Source organism: Pan troglodytes, chromosome 1, assembly GCF_028858775.2.
Source record: "Pan troglodytes isolate AG18354 chromosome 1, NHGRI_mPanTro3-v2.0_pri, whole genome shotgun sequence".
NCBI classification, from domain to species: domain Eukaryota; kingdom Metazoa; phylum Chordata; class Mammalia; order Primates; family Hominidae; genus Pan; species Pan troglodytes.
The window spans coordinates 113596043-113618368 of NC_072398.2; the positions used below are offsets into that span (position 1 = coordinate 113596043).

At 43.8% G+C, this 22326-nt stretch overlaps 1 protein-coding gene across 3 annotated transcripts in view; it reads left to right on the forward strand.

Annotated features, from left to right (window-relative positions):
- Nucleotides 1-1267: 1267 nt before the first annotated feature.
- Nucleotides 1268-22326, forward strand: part of ATP1A1 (ATPase Na+/K+ transporting subunit alpha 1) — a 31548-nt gene continuing 10489 nt past the window's right edge. The window contains exons 1-12 of one of the 3 annotated variants that reach the window (XM_016924989.4): nt 1268-1618; nt 12097-12207; nt 12862-12921; nt 15353-15556; nt 16195-16308; nt 16706-16840; nt 16970-17087; nt 17509-17777; nt 18283-18481; nt 18846-18955; nt 20903-21037; nt 21579-21771. In XM_016924989.4, coding sequence (XP_016780478.1) covers nt 1607-1618; nt 12097-12207; nt 12862-12921; nt 15353-15556; nt 16195-16308; nt 16706-16840; nt 16970-17087; nt 17509-17777; nt 18283-18481; nt 18846-18955; nt 20903-21037; nt 21579-21771 — 1660 coding nt within the window. In that variant the 5' untranslated portion in view covers nt 1268-1606. Of the gene's footprint in view, nt 1619-1960; nt 2335-10494; nt 10674-12096; nt 12208-12861; nt 12922-15352; nt 15557-16194; nt 16309-16705; nt 16841-16969; nt 17088-17508; nt 17778-18282; nt 18482-18845; nt 18956-20902; nt 21038-21578; nt 21772-22326 lie in introns of those variants that run through there. The other 2 variants (XM_513679.7, XM_009428528.3) reach the window with 2 other exon arrangements.

The following is a 22326-nucleotide window of genomic DNA, read 5'->3' on the forward strand; positions in this document are numbered from 1 at the left end:
GACTCCTGTAAGAAACTATCTTGTAAGAAGGGATGAGAATTACCCTAATGATGTAACTGACAACACAGTTTCTAGTTTTTCCTTTCTTTCCTTCCTTCTCCATTTTTTCCAGCTTCATATCCTTGTTTGTTCATGCTACATGAATACTTGAAGTTGATAGAGTTGGCTTTAACTTAGGAACCTTTGCTTAGAAAGTCAATATCCTGGCCTTTCCCATAGTACTTGACTTCCTGCAAACCTTGTTAATAATACTTTGTTTTTTAAAATGTTGGAGAACTTCAGCCATTGCAGCCTCTTGCTAAGAAGCAAAAGCTATAATGACAGAGAAGCCCCAAAGTGCAGTGGAACCAGGGATCTCCGGGGAGAGTGGTGGTTTCCTGGGCCCCCCCAGAGAACCCAAGGCTGTGCTGGAGATGCTGCCGTGACAGGTGGAGGCGTGGAGAGGCACCTGGCAAGTCCTCAAACGCCTCCCCCTTGATTTAGCTCCTCTAGCTAAGGATACGCATTCCTTTGGGTTTCAGGTTTTTCTTCCCTAAAAAGAGAATCCCCAAACTGGACAAGCAGGTTACATTCACACAATAGCGTGAATGAATTCGCTGGTCGCTCTTTGGATTCTCATTTTGGAATCTCGAAGAAAGAGAGGTGGTGGGAGGAGGGCGCTTGAAACTTCTGGCGATGCCAGTTCAGATCGATTCCAGCTATGACGGAGCGGGAAGTGGATAAAGAGGACCCCAAGTCACAGGAGGCACTCTGAGAGCACCAAGCGCCTGGGGAGGCCATCCGCAGGTGGGCGCGGGGCCTGGATTCCACAGAGGGGCGGAGTCCCTCAGTCAGGCGCTGGCTGCAATCACACCCGAGCGCCAGCCCCCTCCAGCATCCCTGAGTCCCAGAGGAGATCGCCGAAGCGCTGGAAAAGCCGTTCCGCCCACGACTTCTGGTGCCGGGTCGGCGGCGACTGGGGGAGCCCAGTTCCGAGACCGTACCGCACCCACTGCGGACCTCCTGGGCCCTACATAGTAGGCGGGTCATGCAGGGCAGCGGGAGGAGGGGCGTGGGAGGGCCAAGGCCGCCGAGTCCCCACTGTTCAGCCAGCAGGAGCGCCCCGCAGCCCTCCCGGGACACGGTGGACACGCTTGTCCCAGACCCGGGCGCCCTCCTGCCGGGAGCCAGGACTGGCCGCAGCAGGCGCTGTCCGGGCCCGTGGGCGGGGTTTCGGGAGGGGGCGGAGCCAGGCCCACGGCCGGTGTCAGGTTGCTCCGGTAACGGTGACGTTTCGCGGCGTGGGCGGGGCCAGCACGCAGGTTGCATATTTTAGGAAGTGAGGAGGAGGCGCGGGCTGGAGCTGCGGCGGGGTCTGGGGCGCAGAGCAGCGGCGGGAGGAGGCGGACACGTGGCAACAGCGGTAGCAGCCCGGGCGGCGGCAGCAACAGCGGCGGCGGCATCGGCCCGAGCCGCCGGCCGCCCTCCCTCCCTCCCGCCCCGCGGCAGCCCTAGCTCCCTCCACTTGGCTCCCCCGGTCCCGCTCGCTCGGCCGGGAGCTGCTCTGTGCTTTTCTCTCTGATTCTCCAGCGACAGGACCCGGCGCCGGGCACTGAGCACCGCCACCATGGGGAAGGGGGTGAGTGTCCGGCGCGCCCGGGGAGGGGGCTCGGGGAGCCCTCGAGGGGAAGAGGAGGAAGTCGGGAGGGCGACCGCGGCCAGCGGGAGGCGGCGGAGGAGGAAGCGGCGCCGCGTGGAGTGGGCTGGCAGAGCCGCGCGGCTTAAAAGACGACGCAGTTTGGAAATGGAGGGAGCGCAGTAACGGGGGGCGGGGGAAGGGAGCGCCGTGGGGCTGGAGCGCGGCATTGCTTGGGGGGTGGGCGGACCCCGGGCGGGGGCTGCGCGCCCCGGAGGCCGAGCGGGCCGGGGGCTCCGAGAGGCGGTGCTTGGGAAGCCTCGGGGCCGGGAGGAGGGGGCTTGCAGCAGCGGGGGCGGCCCCGGGACTGAGCCGGCATCCCTGAGCCTGGCTCCCCTCCCTGCGACCGCCGTCACCTCCTTCTCCTTCCTTTTCCCTCCGCCCTCCGTGCCCTGAGGAAAGGCGCGCTCCTCCCCTTCCCCTGGGGCGCTCCGCCGGGGCCCCTCCCGGGCCTCCGTTCCCGCCGCGGCCCCGGTTCCGGCAGGGGCAGCCTCCGGGTTCGGGGCTCCTTCTCCTGGGAACGCTGGGGCTTAGCTTGCTCCGCGCAGAGGCGGCCGCCCTCCCCCAAAGAAAAAACTGGCTGCTTCTAAGTACGAAGCCGGCTGGGCGGGCTGGTGCCAGAAAGGGTGTGTCTTCACTGCCCTAAGATGGCCTTTAAGGTATACTTTTGAGGGCTTTCTTGGGCCACTTTCCGTAAACACAGGATGCACCGATGGCAACTGGAGTTGTCATCCGATGGTGGGGAGAGGCGTGCAGATTTTTTTTGAAGGGACGAGCCCTGAAGGAGGATAGGCAGACCCACCAGGGCCTCAGGGTTCAAGAAACCCGAAAAAGGACTGGAGGCTGCAGGCAATACGGTGGTAGGAATCTCTGCCGGTTTCCAGCGTCGCGGAAGCACCAAAGGGCGGTCCCTGAAGGAAACGAGGGGTCTTGGGGCTGGAGAGCGGCGCGGAGCGTGGTGGGAATATCGTCACAACGCCGCTGTCCTACATTTCTGTAGCGAAGACTTGATTACCCCTAGCTATTACCCGTAGCTAGTGCAGGAGACTGGGCCCTGGACCCCAAATGAGCCAAAGTCTAGTTGAGAAAAATTTACACAGAATAACCTCGGAGTTCATGGGGTGAAAGTGACCATGTCATGAGAATACAAATGGGAGAGAATCCACTTTGTTGTCTCCAGGGTTTAGCACAGTGCAGACACTGAGTAGGTCTTTGAAGGCCCTGAGGCTTCTGGGTGTAGACAGAGTGTCGGGAGCAGAGGGAGGCTGCACTCCTTGGGGACTCTAAGGGAGTTTTAAAGGAGGTAATTGAAAGGCTTGGACCTGGTGGGGAGAACAGGCACAAGTGGAAATGCACAACTCGCCTCGCTTTTAAAAGCATACAGCGTGGAGGGCTGGTCCAGGTCAGGTGGCATCAAAGAGCGGAGTACAGGGCCTCTCCATTCCCCTGATGGAGTCTGGGTTAGTGGCCTGTGCTTTTACCACACCGTCAAACCCTTGATCATTTCTGTAAACATGCACTTTAAAGCTCATTCTTTGTCTCTCCTGCCTTAAGAGAAAAAGAAAAAAGTTTACTTCCTGAGCTAATTTTGGGGGGTTTAGACATCACAGATGTGTGCCCCAAGCCTAGGAAGGTGAAGTGACTTGCTCAAGGTCAAACGGTTGGCTAGTGACAGACTAGGCGTCCCTGATTCGTGAACAGCCTGTGGCCTCAAGCCTGAACATGCATTTACTCTTTAACATTGAGTTCTTTATACAGAGCTCAGAACTTCGGATGAAACGGGGTATTTGTGATGTTGAATTAATAGGCCATGGAGATGGTTTGGGTAACTAAGTTATGTCCATTTATCTAGATATCTCTTTTATAACCACACACAGGCACACATGCACAGTAGTGATGCGGTAGTAACCCACCTGAATAGTTAGTAGAGCTTAAACCCAGATGTCTTACAACAAAATGTATAGTGGCTAGCAAACACAAGATTAAATTACAGCTGCGAACACTGGGATGATGAGCTGCTTGGCTGCTGGGTGGTAGTTAGCATTTTGAGTATTCTGATACATTGAACGTTAGTTTACTTGTGTGTGTGTTTGTGTGTGTGTTTGTCCTCAGTGACTTATTGTGAGCGTCCAAATGTTCAGAAGAATATTTCATGTTGGGATTTTTCCACATGGGGATTAAAATGTGGGTGGAGAGTGACTAAAGCCCTGCTGATAATTGGCTAACAAGGAAGCCTGTGCCGGCAGCTAATTTTTAAGGTCATTGTAAATTTCTTCCCCTCCTCTCCTCAGTACCCTTTGTGGCCTAGCTTTTGATGATATTTCAGGTGATTTTATATGTCCTTAAAAGTCTAGTTCCTAAGCATTTGGTAAGAAAATGAAAGAACAGCTCTTGCTGAATCATTCCTGGATGAAATAGGATTTTGTCCCTTTTTTTCTTTCTGGGTTTTATTGCCAGTGACTTGGCTTAAACCGTCAGCTAGGCCTACCACCGGCAACTGTTTCACTCACCAAAGGTACACGCCATAACTGTTTAGAAATGTGGGAAAGTTTGTCTTCTCAAGTGTGTAAAAGATGAGGAGGGGGGGTCTCACCAGGTCTTTCACTGCATTCTGGATTTAGTTTGAATATTATTTACCTAAAAAATAAATCATAGCTTATGAGTAGTGATTTAAGGAGGGGCAGGGAAAAAAGGTTCCAGTGAAGGTGGCAGGGGGGATGCACATGTCAGCAGAAATCCTGGTTGTATGGTAATGTTATCAGCTGCCCTTTTGTAGCTCAGCTTGAAAGTGTGACTAAAGCTCCTCTGGCTGCTATAAAGCTAGTACTTTAGACTTAAAGCATTGTAAGGCAGAGGCCTCAGAGTGGAAAGTTGCCCGGGCCTGGCCGGGAGCTAGTGGAGCAAGTTACAGGAAGAACTAGTACCTAGAGCTGGGGGGTGGAGAGAGCACTTGTGCCTCACCCTTTGCCTGTCAGTTGTTCAGCGTGTAACAGTTCCCTGCTTCTTAGGTTCTTTCTGTACCCTTTTATAAGGGTGTATCCCCTTTTGGTAACTTACTGTTTGTTAATTTGTAGTGTTCCCTGCCAGTAAGCTTGTAACACTCTAGTGACTCACCTTCGGGTGGGAGGGTAGGAAAGGGAGAGGCCTGCCTCCTAAACCTGGGAAGATGGGGAGAGAGTGGCAAACCTGAGAGCCCAAAAAACAAACCAAAACAAAAAAACAACAAAAAAAGATGCCTTTAAAAATCCAGTTAGATGTTTGCCCAGATGAGGGCTAACACTTAAAATATGCAGATTCCTGGGAACGTTATTCCTAAATTGCATTTAAAAATAAAAGTGAACTAACTCAACATCTTATAGCACAGTAGGCTTGGCACTCATCCATGCTCCATTCCAGTACCCTCAGTCATTGTTTTCTGATTATTTTAGCAACAAATGAACAGATAAGTGACTTTCCATTCAAATCAGGCTATGTTCTTTTAAATATATCTAAACTTAAGAATAAGAAAGGCTTTAACTAAAATAGCTTTGAAGGATTTTGTATGGTAAAGTAAAATTGGATTCTTCACTTAAAAACAAACAGGTTTAAAAATAAAATAAAATAAAATAAAAGCCCTGAAGCTTCAGTTTCTCATCTGGCTTTTGGATAGAATGCTCATCCTGGGGATCAAGTGAAGTAATCTATGTTCTGTTTATGGAAGGAGTGCTGTGCCAGCCTGAGTTGTGGCTATTGTTATTGGGCTTACATAGGTACAGTAATTAGAGCCAAGAGAAGATCAAATCTTTACAGACTGGGTTTGTTGTTCGTCAGTAAGTCATTAGCCCTTGCAAAATTAGAGAGCAGTTTTTCTTTCACCATGAGAACATATTAAGGTTTGAAAATAATGGGAAATACTGTTAATTGCCCTTCATAGGAAAGTCAAGTAGAGGTGTCAATTGACATTATTGCAACTGTTATCTTCGCTCAACAAGCAAATCTGTTTAATAGCATCTTTCTGTCTACTTTCACTTTTCAGGTGAAGGACTTTGTTCGCGGTTGATGATCATTTTTACATTTTTGAAGTCTTGCAAAATAAAATGGGCTTTTCGGCCTTCTGTGATGAGAGGGAGCCTGAACATTTGTGCTGTGCTGACTTCTTCTAGCTGCCCAGGGCTCTCTGCCAGCCAACAGGCTAGAAGAAGAAACCCGAGTGTCAGATCAGATGGGCTCACAGTAATCAGAGTGGCTGGGTTTGGACGGCAAAGCACCAGGCAAAATGTTTCCCATCCCTGCCAGAGCTGTCCAATTCTAGATTACACTGAAAGTACATGTCCAGTACATGATAATGTGCAGTAGAGAGAACTGTAAAACCTACTCACTCATTTTAAAACTCTCCATTTATATATTTTGGGGGAGGGATGTGGAACCTAGTCAGGTCTGAACTTTCTCACGTTGCTATGAATTGAGTGTATGAGAGGAAGTGTGTATTCTTTGGCTGCAGTCATAGAGAGACTGTTCTTAGCATATGACTCACCTCATTAGTTGTGCTGAAATCTGTTGTCAGGAATCCACAAGTTCTTCATATTTATTTTGTGTTTCGGATAGCAGATTCTGTTACGAAAGAAGTACCCTTCACCCTACACTTTCTCTTTGGTTTGGTTTTTATTTGCGTCCTGAGCAAAGGAATTTTTGATCAATAGACCTCATTCCTTAGTTCCTTTGTGACTTTACAGTGAATCTCTTTATCTGGTTTTAGACCTCACTTACTAGTTCCTTTGTGACTTATGATGAAATATATCTGCACGTGATCTCTTTCCCGTTTTATTCAAACGCTATTTAGTAATGACTATTGGCTGTCTCGGTGATTTGATAAGTTGATTCATGGTAGTTCGTGCTTTGTCCTTGGGACTTGTATTGTTTGGGAGCCTGATAATCAGTGTAAGATTTTGTGACTCAGTGGGCCTTGCTGTGTAGATCGGTGAGCTGTGATTTCTCTTTCTAGTCTGTTACCATGTAGGGGCAGGTCCCTAATGCACTTTGGGGTTATCCTCTTGTGTGTTTCTTTTATCTTCCACATGATGCTTCCATGGCACCATATTTGTTTTATTATTTCAATTCATGTGACATTTCTTTAGGGCCTTGGACAGCCTTTATCCTCTTCAGCCTGGCAGTCATTTTCCTTCCTAGCCTAGGCTTCAGGGTACTAATTGAGGAGTGATCAGGACTTACTGGGAGTTGATCTGGTCCTCTCATAACGCATATGCTGATTATTAATCAGTTGTCTCTAACCAGAGCAATCTGGTAAAATGAAAAAAGGAGGATAAGGTGGTCAGCAGATAGGGGGAGTTAAGGAGTAAGTAGAAAGTTTTAACCCTTCATAACCCATGCACCTAATGTAGAGGTAGAATTTTCCATTGAAGAAACTGAAGTTTTTGTCTGATTGTTCTTAATAACTGTAAAAGCAAAAATATATCTAAAGTGCACTGATTCTTTACACCTTTTAGAATTTTTATTTTTCGAATGATCATGGATGTACACTACTGCAGGTAGGGTAGGCTGTCAGGCTCATTAAGAATTGACATGCAGGCAGATTGGGGAGGAAGGTTAAGTCATGTTCTTTTGGGTTGAGGGAACCTGCTGGCTAGAACTGTCGCTGTTCTTTGACCCTTGCTGGCTGATGGGCTGCCCAAGTTTGGATATACTAAACTGGGCTCACAAAGGGATCTACTGCTTTGGCCTTGGTAAATTATATTCTCCAGGATGCATATTTGGGTGGGCAAGAGAAGGAATATGAAGGCATGGTGGCCCCTCAGGCTCACCTCCTCTGCAGAGAACTGCTGCTCCTGCAGTGATGTGCTGCTGCTGGGGCTGGATAGCAGCCATGGTACTATGACAGTGTCCTCCCTCAACCCCGGCCATCCCTTAGCCCTCCAGTCCCTGGCTAGACAATTCCTTGCACATAAACTAAACTACTTAATCATTTAGGAGCAAATGGAGATGTAATAAACTGGGCTAGATCATTTCTTGACTGTTATTTTCTTTAAGTTTTCACTGATAAGATCAAATGAAAAATAATGCCAAAGGAGTTTTTTCTTCAAAGGTTTGAAAAGAATTTTCGTAGAAAGCGAAAAATGGCAGTAATGTATATGTTAATTAAGACCAAGTTATAATAATAGCCTTTGTGTAGTGCTTTGAGAATACTTTTACATACACAATTGTGTTGGATGATTTAATAATGTATCGACCAGGAAAATGAGAAAGCACCCCTCCCCCTTACCTTTTACATTGAAGGTAGCCCAGACTTGGCAGCCTCTAGGGAACCAGCAAGGTCAGAGTCCGTCACACAACTTTCCTGCTAAAGTGGTATTTGCCAAATCATGTCCAGAGGTGTTGTTTCTACAATCTTCTTGGCAACTCTGAAATGGGCTGCATTTGGGGCACTTCCTTTTGCCATCCTTCTGGCCCTTCTTGCCTGTCAAAAGCTTTTGTTTGTGGGCTTTGGAAATAGTCCAGTTTTTAAGGTGTTTTATTTTTCAGAGTTAATGGTTTCTTGACTAATCAGACTATGAAAATGCCTTCTCTAGGTTCTTTAATAGTTATACCAAGTGTTATTCCCATTTTAGGGATGAGGAAACTAAGGCTGACAGGCAAAGGTCATGTAGCCAGCATGTGGCAACACTAGAATAAATTGGCAGACTCAACACCATTAGCAGACCTGTCTGGAGGGAATGGTGGGTCTTGAACTTTCAAGTACCCTCTAGACTTTTTTAGCAGGAATTTCAGAAGTCTCAAGAATTCTGAGCTCCCTGCTGGCCACGGGGCATCGTGCTGATATGGTGGGAAAAATGCAGGTTGAGAAAGCCTTTGCATCCTGCCCTGTTGGAGGCTGGTGTTTGGGATGGGTATGAAGGCCTTTGGCGGTGGCTATAGCTTATGCAGACCTGAAGCAATATACCTCTGGGATGGAAGCTCCTGCTTATTTTGGGATAATTTCTACATCTGTCATATCTATCCCCAACCCTGTCCCCATTAAATGGCTAATTGCCAAAAAAGAGGAAGGAACATCTTCAGCTCTAGCAAGTCTCGGGGATGTCTCACTCATTGTGAGGACTGTGAGGATTTGGTGTATATTTTTAAGTGAGTGAACCTTGTTACATGTTTTAACCTTGGTTCCTCCTGTCAAGAATTTTATCTTCTCATGTCTTGGGCACCTTTTCCCTCTACCCAGATCAAATAGCAAAATGCTTAGTTAATCTTTGAGAGGATAGAATCCATGGGAAGCACAGGATGAAATGATGACGCTGTGCTAAGCTGTGTCACCGTGGGTAAGCCCCTGCCCTTGCTATGACTTTCCACTTCCTAAATTAGAATGGAAGGGGAGAAAAATACCATAACCCAACTTCATTTTTATGAGTGGCCCTTTAGAAAATAGTGTAATCCGTTGAGTTTCCATTGTACCTTTCCTCAGAGATGCTCAAAGGGGCGGGGGTGCCCTTACATGGAACATGATGAGAGTGAGGATTAATCACTCCCAGTCCTCTGGGAGGGGGGATGTGACCTGAACTTTCTAATTGAAAAAGTAGGAAGTGTGTGCCCAATGCCCAGATGAGTGGGAAGGTTACTGTAGTTGATTGAGGAAATGCCATATTTATCATTCACCCTTCCCATGACCTTTGTTTTTCCCTAATGCCTTAAAAAATAATAAGGAAACATTGTCCTACCTGATTCTACCACTGTTCATCTCACGCCGTGTGCACTCCCTGACTCTGAATTTTGCAGCTTTGAGACTGAGGTAATTGAGACTGATAGGGATTTAAGGATATTTGGTTCCCACCAGAATAAGCTAATATTAAGTTATTATTTTACTTGTGGAGAAGAACTAAATTGTATAAGCTGCCTGGTTCTTCTAGACACACATTGCCTAGTGAAAAAATTAAAATTTTGAAGAAAAACCAGTTTTACTTGTTAATACTTACCATGGGTCTCACCCATAAATGGCCTCATTTAAAACTTTGCCTTACCTAGCATGAATGGATAAAGAAAAAGGAGAGTTATTAGGGAATCTAGATTCCCAACTAACTTTAGCACTGATAGTGGTGAAGCTATGGGCAAGACATTTATTTTGTAAGTGGGGGTAAAACTTTGGAACGTGTTCAAAGCCTAGCTGCTCTAGTAATCCTCTCTCCTCTTCTGGAGTGGAAGATATTGGAAGTCTGAGAATAAGCAAAGCATGCAGATTATGAAGCTGAGGGGTTATAACTATTTCATTTATTGAAATATATTTCAATGATATTCAACTTGCTCAGAGAGAATCCGTGAGCTGTATTTTAAAAATCAATACAGGCTGGGCACGGTGGCTCACGCCTGTAATCCCAGCACTTTGGGAGGCCGAGGTGGGTGGATCATGAGGTAAGGAGTTCAAGACCAGCCTGGCCAAGATGGTGAAACCCCGTCTCTACTAAAAGTACAAAAATTAGCCGGGCGTGGTGGCGAGCGCCTATAATCCCAGCTACTCAGGAGGCTGAAGCAGGGAATTGCTTGAACCCTTGGGCGGAGGTTGCAGTGAGCTTAGATTGCGACACTGCACTCCAGCCTGGGCGACAGAGTGAGACTCCATCCCCCCAAAAAAAAATCAATACAAAGTGGTCACATAAATCTTTTAGAGATCCTTAGTCAATGTCTTTAAAATGTTTTTTAAGTGTTGTGCTTTCTCATTAAAGGTATGAAGGATATACCACTTTAGCTGTGGTTCCTTTCTGGTAGATGACCTGCCTTTTCCTTTTTGTTTTATTTATCCACTTGTATGTGTTACTATTTTTCATTTAAACTCTGGCACCAAGAGCTGTACCGAAAGAGGCACCAACAAATGTGGTTGCTCCATAATGGAGAGAATGTCAAGAATGTTGACTATCTTTAGACCTGCTTCATTAATAGATAAGATAGAAACTAAAGAACCCACCCAGTTGGAAGAACTTATTAGTCAAGTAGTGCTGCACACGTGACCACAGAAGTTAAAAAGGTAAATAATGTGTCTCTACATGTGGCCCACTCCAGTGAATTTGGAGAAGGATTTCTCCTTGGAGTCTTAAGAGGATATTTTTAAATTTAAGTGGGCAATGTATTTTATTTGCAACTGTATTAGTTATGACTGAAACACACATAATACGTTTTGATTTTCTTTTTTCATTTCAGCACAGTAAAATTATAATCTGGACACGAGTTCCTAATTATTGCTTTAGTAGCTGGTAATGCACTTAGGAAAGTTAGAAATGAGTACAGGAGAACCACAAAATAATAGTAATAGCACCATATGTCATGCATTTTAAGAAAATTGCTAATGTCTACTTTTTGGCCTTAAGTTGTACTTGTGGGAGGCTGCTTCAGGGGGAGGTGTCTGGAACAAGGGGCTCTTCTGCTCCACTAAGCTTTGGAGCACCAAGTTCAGGCTTTGTGTAGATAAGCTCAAGGATTTTTCAACAGGGGTGGGGGAGTGGAACAATCTAAATTTAAACTATAGAATCAACATTTTCTTTAAAAATTGTTCCAGTTTTCGAGAGGCGTAGGTGGATCCTGTGAATTATGTGATAATGCACACGCTTTTCCTACATCCTGCTTATGTCAAAACATTTCCAGAGACTTTCATTTTGGAGGTTTTATTTTCAGGCTACAGAATGGGCTGGGCGCTCCCTTTTTTTATCTCTTATGCAAAGAATTTTAAGGAGTCTTAGGCTGACTTTTTAATATGGGAAGCTGGTAAAGGTCAGTGTTCTTATGTGAGCACTAAAGATATTTAAATTTGATATGTAATAATGTCTTTGCAAAGCAAAGAATATAAACAGTATAAAAGTACTAGCATTTAGATGTATTGTATCATTTAATCCTTAAAAACATGAAATGAGGTTGGCACTATTCTTTATCTCCACGCTGTGGAAGAGGAAATTGAAATGTAGAAGTTAGTAACTTGCCTAAGGATACACTGCTAGTAAGTGGTAAAGCCCAGGATTTTAACTCAAGCCTGTCTGATTGAGAATGCGGACTCATAAGCACAATATTGCACTCTAAGTTAATAATGTAAAGTTAGTTTCATTCTTTCAGTAGGGAAGATGGAAGGCTGCAGAATAGGGATTTTGATAGCAAAAATCTCCTCATTAACCCCAAAAGGAAGTGGCACTGGCAGGGCCATTCTGAAGCCTACCGGTAGCTTCAGAAGTGTTCTTAATGCTCTTGGATGGAGAGAATGTATCTTGAGCCAATGTATTAATGGTAGATTGCTTTGCTTATGTAGTAGGCAATATATGGGTATACATTTTCGTGACTATTATCTTAATGACTATTCCAAATTATGACTACCTTAAAAACTACCAAAATCCCCTGCTCCAGAATTTTCAGTTTCAGATGAGGTTCATAATTCATGGCCTCACTTTTCCCACATTCTCCTACAGGTTGGACGTGATAAGTATGAGCCTGCAGCTGTTTCAGAACAAGGTGATAAAAAGGGCAAAAAGGGCAAAAAAGACAGGGACATGGATGAACTGAAGAAAGAAGTTTCTATGGTAAGTACTAGGAGGAATATTGTATTCCATCCTTATTAAAAATCCATGATTTTTAATCCCCCAGGCCTCACTGTATTCTTCAAAGAACTGCTATATATTAAAAGAGATCATAGCAGCTGTACAGATCTCATCTAGTCATAGAGGTTAATATTGAACATATACTTTTTAAAAGCTGTTAGAGGGTAGGAAAAGTTAGTCACTCTGGCATAACCAGAGATAACAGAAGGAACTTAGGTTGATACCATGAGTCTTTCCTTTTCTCTGTATTATATCAAACATTGGGAAATTCAGCCTCTCCAGGCGATGGAAGCTTCCATAGACTTAACCTGTCTAGAATCGACCTGGTCATCAGAGAAGGCAGATAAGGTTTTACTAGATCCCTGAGAGCTGCTGGGTTTCTCTGAAGTGTTATGGCAAATAGTAATGGGCCACAGTCACTCAGCTTTAGCCATTCTCCAGTGAAGAGCTGTCAATGATAACTGTGTGGTTGTAAAGCCACAAAGCGATGGTGAAAATTGTACCAACTTACGCACTGAAGGAAACATCTGCACTTTGTTTAATAAGCTTAATGATAGTAATGAATAATGCTATTTTTTCTGTCATTTTTTTATACTACACTGTTTAACTATTTTCTTTGTTTCTGTTTTCCCTTAGGATGATCATAAACTTAGCCTTGATGAACTTCATCGTAAATATGGAACAGACTTGAGCCGGGTATGTTCTAGTTTGAAAGCTGTTGTACAAAATCCTAGTTTTCCGTATTATATTTTCCCCTGTATTACATACAGGTCTAACCTCAGGGGCTCTAGTAAGAAAATGACAGACACCATCTGCATATCTACCATGTGACATGCACAGAATTTGGGCATTTATATGCTACGTTTCTTTTCCCTGAAACTTTTTGAAAGTAGATGTTATTTTCTTTTCCCTATTTTATAGTAGTTGAGAGCCAGTAAGTGGGAACACCAGGACTTGCAGTTGGCTTCAAAGCCATGCTTATGCCTTGACCTTTTGATGATAAATTTTCCCTTTATTTTTCTACATTTGTTAAATAGAGTTGAATCTTTCACCTAGTTGAATCTTCAACAATTCCCATTTTTGCGCTTTTCCCAGCTAGCCCATTGCAGTGTGTTATGGTTATACTGTCATTTGTTTAGTTATTCTATCATTTAGTTGGAAATTGTTTTGTACAAAAATTAAAGAAACCTTTTCATAAAATAGGCGTTATGTATCCTTGTTATGTAGAGGATTTTGATATTAAATGTGTAACAAATGTTATAAAAGTAAATAGTCTAGGGATGTCTTATTTCCAGATAATCACTGAAATGTCTGGGAATAACTTGAATAGCAAGCCAATATGTAGCATTTTTTCAGTAAGGCATCAAGAGACATGGGTACTGTGGTATTCTGATATATATTGGTTTTTGTCCACAGTTCCTGGTTCATAACTCCCATAGCCCTTATTACAGTGGTTTGTTATAATGTTGGGTGTGTTCGACCTCAGTGGCAGGCTTCAAGAAACAGGATCTCTCTCCTGCCCTCCTTTTCACCTGTCGCAAGGCAGGACTCTAATCTTGTTCCACTTTTCTGATTTTCCAGGTAGATAGTGTTGGAATTGAATTGGAGGAAACCTTGGTGGTGGGGAGAAACCGCCACACCTTTGCTCACAGAAGTCATCTTCTGTGTTGATTGTTGTGGTGTAAGAGTAGAGAAGAGGCCGGGTGCGGTGGCTCATGCCTGTAATCTCAGCACTTTGGGAGGCCGAGACTGGTGGAACACCTGAGGTCAGGAGTTCGACACCAGCCTGACCAACATGGAGAAACCCCGTCTCTACTAAAAATACAAAATTAGCCTGGCATGGTGGTGCATGCCTGTAATCCCAGCTACTCGGGAGGCTGAGGCAGGAGAACTGCTTAAACCTGGGAGGTGGAGGTTGCAGTGAGCCAAGGTTGTGCCATTGCACTCCAGCCTGGACAACAAGAGTGAAACTCCGTCTCAAAAAAAAAAAAAAAAAAAAAAGGAGAGAAGAACAAGGTTGAGAGCGTTTTTCTTGACACAAGCACTTTAAGCTCCAAGAGGAGGCCTCGACTCAGCTCAGAACAACATGCCAACAGTGACTCTGTGCTTACTTTGTGCCAGGCAGTCTCTAGCCACTTCACATCTCACTTAAGTTTTTATTAGAGTCTTAATGAAGTGTGCTCTCTCCGACCTATGCCCATTACTCAAATGCTGTGGGTCTATTTCCTTACTTATAAAATGAGGTTAATAATGCCTAAAAAAGGATTGTCATGAGAATTAAACAAGTTAATTAAAGCACTGAATTCAGTTCCTGGCATGTAGATAGGACTCAAATGTTTGGTAACATGAGCACAAAACACAGATAAATAGATACTTTAGACAAAAATATTTTATTTTTTTTGACTTGTTATTTTGAGAGTATAAAAGTGATCATATTTTCTTCTCTTAATGAGAGCTTATATGTAATTTCCTGCTGTCAGTGAATCTTGGGTTTAAGGCCCATTAGAAAAATAGCAGGCTTTAGTAGAGTGGTTTTTTCCAGTGAGTACTTTTCAGTCAACAGGTTTATTGGGAGTTGGCTAAAATGCACATGGAGGTGAGCCCTTCCCTGCCAGACAAGCAAAGAATCAAGCTGTATATTTAAAACTTGGCTGTTAACCCAAAGGATTTCTACAGGAAGTTTTTTCTCCTTTGATGTTTGTAGAGGGTTTTTTTTCCCCTCCCGACAAAATCAATACACAGAAAACCCAAAGCTCTTAATTTGCAAAACTGAATGGATTTGTGAAAATAGATACCTTTTTGGCAGAAATGCAATTTGGCATTAATCCCTTGATCTAAAACTTAGAAGAAACCAGGCTGAATTCAAATTTATTGATGGATCAATTTAAAGAGTTTTAATCTGGGTGTTATGGGTTCCTTGGGCCTATTGTTTGCCTGAACCCTGTGGGGGCTGGCTCATCAGCAGAATTATTCATGGAGGAATTTGCTAGGTTTTACCTTGGCTCTCTAGCTTGGGACATTTTGTTTCTTCCTTAAATCCTTATTGCAACCGTCCAGCTACCAGGTAGGTATATTGGCTTGTAAGTGCTGGTACAGTTTGCCTTATTTATATTCCACTGCTTCTCAGGGATTAACATCTGCTCGTGCAGCTGAGATCCTGGCGCGAGATGGTCCCAACGCCCTCACTCCCCCTCCCACTACTCCTGAATGGATCAAGTTTTGTCGGCAGCTCTTTGGGGGGTTCTCAATGTTACTGTGGATTGGAGCGATTCTTTGTTTCTTGGCTTATAGCATCCAAGCTGCTACAGAAGAGGAACCTCAAAACGATAATGTGAGTTCGTAATTCAGCATATGGATTTGTAGTACACATCAGATATCTTCTCCATCTTTGTCTCCCACTTATTCTCAATTACCACTCATTACTGAATGGTTATGAACTCATTACTTAATGGTTATGAACAGCTGTTGCCTTCAAGGCTCATCCATTCTTCCTTCGTTTCCATTTCCTCTCTCTACCACCCACGTTGTAGATGCTCTTACAAGTGGGATGCCCACCTGCATGCGCTGCTGTGAGCAGGCAGCTCTGCTCAGGCCCCGGCCGCCACCCACTGGATGGCAGAGCACAGCTTTTCATGTTGGCACATCCACCTGTCCAGAAATGCTTGGTGGCCATTCTTCAAAATCCACAAGTTGGTTGAAAAACAATCTTTGTTTTATAAAGCAGGAGAAACTGATGCATCTAGAACCTTTCCAAACGTCCAGTTAGTGATCAAGTGTTGGTGTGCCTGCCTCCATTTCTGACCCTTCCTGTGTGGTCTTTAGAAGGATAAATAAGAAAACATGAGTTCTATATTTCTGAAATCTTGGTTTCTCTATTAAAAATCTGTTTTTTATTCAGTCAGATAATTAATTGAATGTCCCTAATTATTGTGTAGAGCCACGGGCCCTAACTTGTCTTTTCCCTTCCAGCTGTACCTGGGTGTGGTGCTATCAGCCGTTGTAATCATAACTGGTTGCTTCTCCTACTATCAAGAAGCTAAAAGTTCAAAGATCATGGAATCCTTCAAAAACATGGTCCCTCAGGTACCAGACGCTTTGTCCTTCCCCAGTGGATGACTTGACAGCCCCAAGCATGTCAGCCTGTGAATTAGTGTGAAGTTAAGGTTTTCCAAGTATTACATGACTCATCAGAGAGATGGATGTCTTCTACCCCACCCAAAACCAACCTATTTTCCTTCTATCCAAAAAGTGGTAGCCTTTCTTTTGAATGTAAACTCTGAATACAGGCACACCATGTAACAGCAGTATCTCTTAAACTGGCGAGCAAGCTTTTGTAACTTGTGTAAATAAAAAAGTGAATAATAGCTTTGTTTTGTATTCAGGTAATTAGGATTATGACTTTTTAATTTTATTTTCTTGTTTTGGACGCTACCTTCTCTTTGTTGGTATACTAACGGTGTAAATTGTTTCTTTTCCAAAGCAAGCCCTTGTGATTCGAAATGGTGAGAAAATGAGCATAAATGCGGAGGAAGTTGTGGTTGGGGATCTGGTGGAAGTAAAAGGAGGAGACCGAATTCCTGCTGACCTCAGAATCATATCTGCAAATGGCTGCAAGGTAGATCTTTTATTTTAACAAACCTCATAGCTAGCTCTGCTGTTCAGGCAGCTTGATTTGAGGGGTACAGTAGCCCATGATAAGGCTGGTGTATTCACATGACATTTTTCTTCTTTTCCTCACATATAGGTGGATAACTCCTCGCTCACTGGTGAATCAGAACCCCAGACTAGGTCTCCAGATTTCACAAATGAAAACCCCCTGGAGACGAGGAACATTGCCTTCTTTTCAACCAATTGTGTTGAAGGTAGGCCATTTTTGGGCACTTTGAGCATGGCGTGGTATTTCTCTTGGGCATTAACAAAATCAAAACCATAGGCACAATCTCTTGTTTTATTGGCTCCATTTCTGACAACTTGTGTCAAGCACAGAGCAGAGGTGTTTTCCTAGCTGGCAGGAAACCTTGTGGCAGTTTCCCTTCCCTCCACCTCCACCCTGCCTCTTCTGTCAACAACACCAGTCTGGCATGGGTGTTGGAGCTGCTGTCCTGCTACTGGAGAGAAGTCCCTTTGCCAAACAGCACGTACAGCCAAAGAGCTGGCCCTTAAAAAGTGTGCTTTTATCAACTCTTTTTGTTTTTTTAGTCATCCTATGTAATTGTGTAAAATCCGTGGCTTCCTTCAGGTTAGATACAATTAGGTACAGTTCTCCCTCCCCTTCTTTTTAAGGCACCGCACGTGGTATTGTTGTCTATACTGGGGATCGCACTGTGATGGGAAGAATTGCCACACTTGCTTCTGGGCTGGAAGGAGGCCAGACCCCCATTGCTGCAGAAATTGAACATTTTATCCACATCATCACGGGTGTGGCTGTGTTCCTGGGTGTGTCTTTCTTCATCCTTTCTCTCATCCTTGAGTACACCTGGCTTGAGGCTGTCATCTTCCTCATCGGTATCATCGTAGCCAATGTGCCGGAAGGTTTGCTGGCCACTGTCACGGTAAGAGGCAGGTGATGGTCACCCTGACTCAGATCAGCTTGCACGAATGTTACACTCTTCCGCTATCCTATTCTAAGGTATTGCCAACTTATGTTTTATTCTGGATGTTTGATATAGTTTTTCTTGAGAGCCACATCACTTGGTGAATTTTGACAGTGAGAAAACCTCAGCATTTGTTTATACGTAAGATAACCCCAAAGCATACATTTTGCTTTTAAATTATCACGTGGTCCAGAACAGTGCAGTGGAGAAAGGAGAAGAACTTGGGATCAAGTAGGGGGATAGAATATGGTAGAATCCTGTTATTATTTTTCTTAATAGATTGCTTTTCTGGAAGGAAGGGGAAGCCTCATGTATGGGTTCCCCTTATTATTTCTTCAAACTTCAGAAGAAGGTTGGAGAGATTTAATTTTAGACAAATTTCTTCCACATTAGGATATAGCAAGAATCTGTGTAGAATTCCAACCTGGTTGAGTGAAGTAATAATCTTCCTAATATTTTTTAGGTCTGTCTGACACTTACTGCCAAACGCATGGCAAGGAAAAACTGCTTAGTGAAGAACTTAGAAGCTGTGGAGACCTTGGGGTCCACGTCCACCATCTGCTCGGATAAAACTGGAACTCTGACTCAGAACCGGATGACAGTGGCCCACATGTGGTTTGACAATCAAATCCATGAAGCTGATACGACAGAGAATCAGAGTGGTAAGGCCAGGGTTACCACACACCTCAGCCACCTGCTCACTTCGCTTGGTTTTTTTTCTTTTAAGAAATTGCATGAAATTTCTTTTTTTTTTTTTAACCTCATGGCAGCTTTTTCTTTCTTTCTTTCTTTTTTATCATTTAGTGAAGAGTCAAGGGTATGGGATATTGATTTTTTGCATGTCAGTAGAAACTTTCAATTGCCCTACAAACGTGATTGAAGAATGCCTAAAATGTGATTGGTTTCATTAATTGGGAAATGAGATGTATCACTGCAGATTTCTATGGGACTTTAATAGGAGAACTGAGAACACAGCCTTTGAAGTTAATGCATTATTGTTCTGTTGTGTTTTCTTGCCTCCATCAGGTGTCTCTTTTGACAAGACTTCAGCTACCTGGCTTGCTCTGTCCAGAATTGCAGGTCTTTGTAACAGGGCAGTGTTTCAGGCTAACCAGGAAAACCTACCTATTCTTAAGGTATGCTCAAGAGTTAACTAATGGGTTGCCTTTTGGAGGGATGTAGACAGCACATGAGAACTGCCATTTGAGTGTTAAAAGTAGCAAATTACCTTTGTGGTCTGTGTGACTGTTCACTGTAGAACACCTGGAGTGGTCTGTGCAGTACTTTGCTGTGTGTAACTTACATTGTGTTGCCTGTAGATCCTGATGTATTATAGGACCCCCTGCTCCATATAGGTTGATTAAAAAGGGAAGATGCAGTAAAAATCTGACCAAAGTGGGAGGGGAGGAGACGGAAGACAGTCTTTATTGGTGAAAAACCTAATTCATCTGCTTTTACTACCCTTGAGTTTATATGTTATCACCTAACCTAGTGGACAGTGAGAGCTGAGGGCTGCAGTGACTCCATAATCGTATTTGCATATTAGGATACAGTAGATTCCAGTAACTCCTTTAAGCCCTTTATTTTCCTGAAATAGCTCAGCTTATCTTATCTTATTGGTTCTTAGCTTGTTTACTAATGATGTAAAAATAAGCTCCAGGCCAAAATAAGCCCAGCCTTAGCCTGTGGAATTCTGATGCAGTTTGAAATGATTGAGATTTTACTATGCTGCCCAAGTGAAGATGCAGTCTCAGAAGGATCGTGAATTGTACAAAGTCCTGTAGGAGAAGAAAGCTATGTGAGGCTCTCTGGGTCCCACATTCTCTGTGAAGCTGCCTGTAGTAGTTGTGGGTATAAACTAAGTTGCCAAAGGGAATATGGCTTGGATGTAACTCAGATGCCTTCTGTGATGAGGATAGGGTTCATTTATTCTGCAAAGGAGATTTTCTTGGCATTGAATTGATGTTCATTTGAGGATAATGTTGTGCATCTTGAGGATAAAACTTGAGATAAATGTTTCATGTTTTTCTTTACCTCAAAGTGGAAATGTTCTAGGCTTTGAGCATCAGGTCCCACAAGTATCAAATCTTTCCTGATTAAAAAACCCCAGAAAGGTAGCAGAAGCTGTATTCCAAGTATTTCTGGAGTTCGGCCATGTTGATGGCATTATTACTAAAAAGTGGGGAGGGAGAAGCAGCCCTATTCTGCTTTTATTAAAAATGGCTTTTATTAAAATCAGTGGCTTTTATTTAAAATGTCCCCCACTTATTTTGTGTTTCTTTCCAAGCTGCTATACTTCTGAGCATTGATCTGTTCATCTGCATATGCAGCCTTACATGTTAAGGTTCTAAAAGGTTTACCTATATAAAATTTGTTTACAACTGAAAATGCTTTCAGTATGTCAAAATATAAGTGTGTCATCATGTATCATAGAAAATATGTGTGTCACTGAAGCGTGAGCTTTAACTAAAATGTTACGTGGTTCGATTTTATTACTGTTGGAGTTGGTAATAGCTTTCAGTTCACATCCTTCAGGCCCAGTTAATTTTGCACAGTTATGATTAGAATGTACAGTCTTCTACTTTGCCCTTGACACAGGCAGTTTGTCCCCAGTCCTGAGACCTTAAGCATTTTCTTACGAATTCTACGGTAATGAAAGGTGCTATAAATGTTTAGTCTCTCACTTGGTATTTTCAGATAAGTAACCAGAAATAGGTAGTTGGGAATAGCATTGGCTTTGAGACTTTTCAGTAGGCCAGGGGAAGATAGAAATAGACTGCAGTAGGTTGGAAGGGTGTGTTAATACCTCTTCTAGGGAAGGTGACACCTTCCCACACCCTTCTTTCACTAGAAGCTGCTGTGGGGCGGGGAAGGACGTTGGGGTTTGAGTCTGAAGCACTGTGAACAGCAGTGGTCTGGGCTAGAGGGACTCCTGCCCCACTTAACACCGCTGCTTCCTTCTTGCCCATCCTCTGCTACCTCTGACAAGATTGGAATGTGTCTTGAGTTATTTTTCCTGTTTTTTAGTGATGCCTCAGTGAAATTTTTTGGAGATAATTTACAGATGATGTCTCTGTTCACAGCGGGCAGTTGCAGGAGATGCCTCTGAGTCAGCACTCTTAAAGTGCATAGAGCTGTGCTGTGGTTCTGTGAAGGAGATGAGAGAAAGATACGCCAAAATCGTCGAGATACCCTTCAACTCCACCAACAAGTACCAGGTCTGAAGATCGATGGGTACACGGAGGGCGAGGGCAAGCTGGGGGACAAAGAGGGGAGGTACATGAGCAGGAAGAGGAAATATTCTCCCTTTGGAGTTTTATAAGCTTCAGCTTTAAATTTTGCCCTTGATTACTATAGAATGTCATAATTTAGTTGAATATCAGCAGGATAAATGAAGCCTCTTGCAAAACACTGTTGAGCCCTTTTGAATACTTGTGGTTTGGGGTGGGTGTGGGCATGTAGGGAGGGGGCTGGAGGTGTGTGTACACAAGTGTTCCCCAATCCCTGTGTTCTGAAATTTCGTATGTTCTTTTTTAATGTGAACAAATGTCAGGAATTTATGAATATATCATAGTGCTCATTTTTTTTTTTTCTGTAGCATTCAAAGTATGTTACAGGTGTAAGATACTTCAGAGTTTAGAAAGAAGGGATCTTGGGTCTTTTATAGCAAATACTAAATAGTAAGTGAAGCTTTGTTTTCCACCATGGACTGCCACACATCCAACCATCCAATGTTTATGTCTCAACAATCCTTCACAGTTGTCTATTCATAAGAACCCCAACACATCGGAGCCCCGACACCTGTTGGTGATGAAGGGCGCCCCAGAAAGGATCCTAGACCGTTGCAGCTCTATCCTCCTCCACGGCAAGGAGCAGCCCCTGGATGAGGAGCTGAAAGACGCCTTTCAGAACGCCTATTTGGAGCTGGGGGGCCTCGGAGAACGAGTCCTAGGTATGCAGATAACCTGGTAACAGAGTGCCTGGGCACGTTTCTATCCAGTAACCTAGTCTGGTAGACAGTTAACAAGTGATCCTGTGAACCTCTATGTCTTGTTGACCTTCCTCTACATCTTTTAGGGGCAATCCTCCTATTTGTTTATTTGCCCCCTATTATTTTGAAAACAATAAGTGCCGAAGAAATGTTCAGCATATTGGGCTGTGAGAAAACAACGTCCTGATGGTTTGCTTCTGACTTGTACTTAGACCTTTGGTCTCATGCTAGTCAGTTCTGTTTGTTTTTTAAAAAAAAAAAATGGTGGAAGAAGATCTTTCTTATCTAACCTTTGTTGCTATGGACATGACTTATAAGCCTAATTAAAGTTAATTAATTCTTAGTGTGTCTAAGTTAGACATACTATTTCCTGACTGCCTTGGAATGGGTGTGAATTTACATGAGCACTTATGTGCTCAGCTCAGAAACTAGACTAACGGTAAACTTTTAGTCTAAGATGCTACCTATTTTTTTCTACCCTGACAGCTACTGAGGCTGAGAAGTTCACTTTACCCA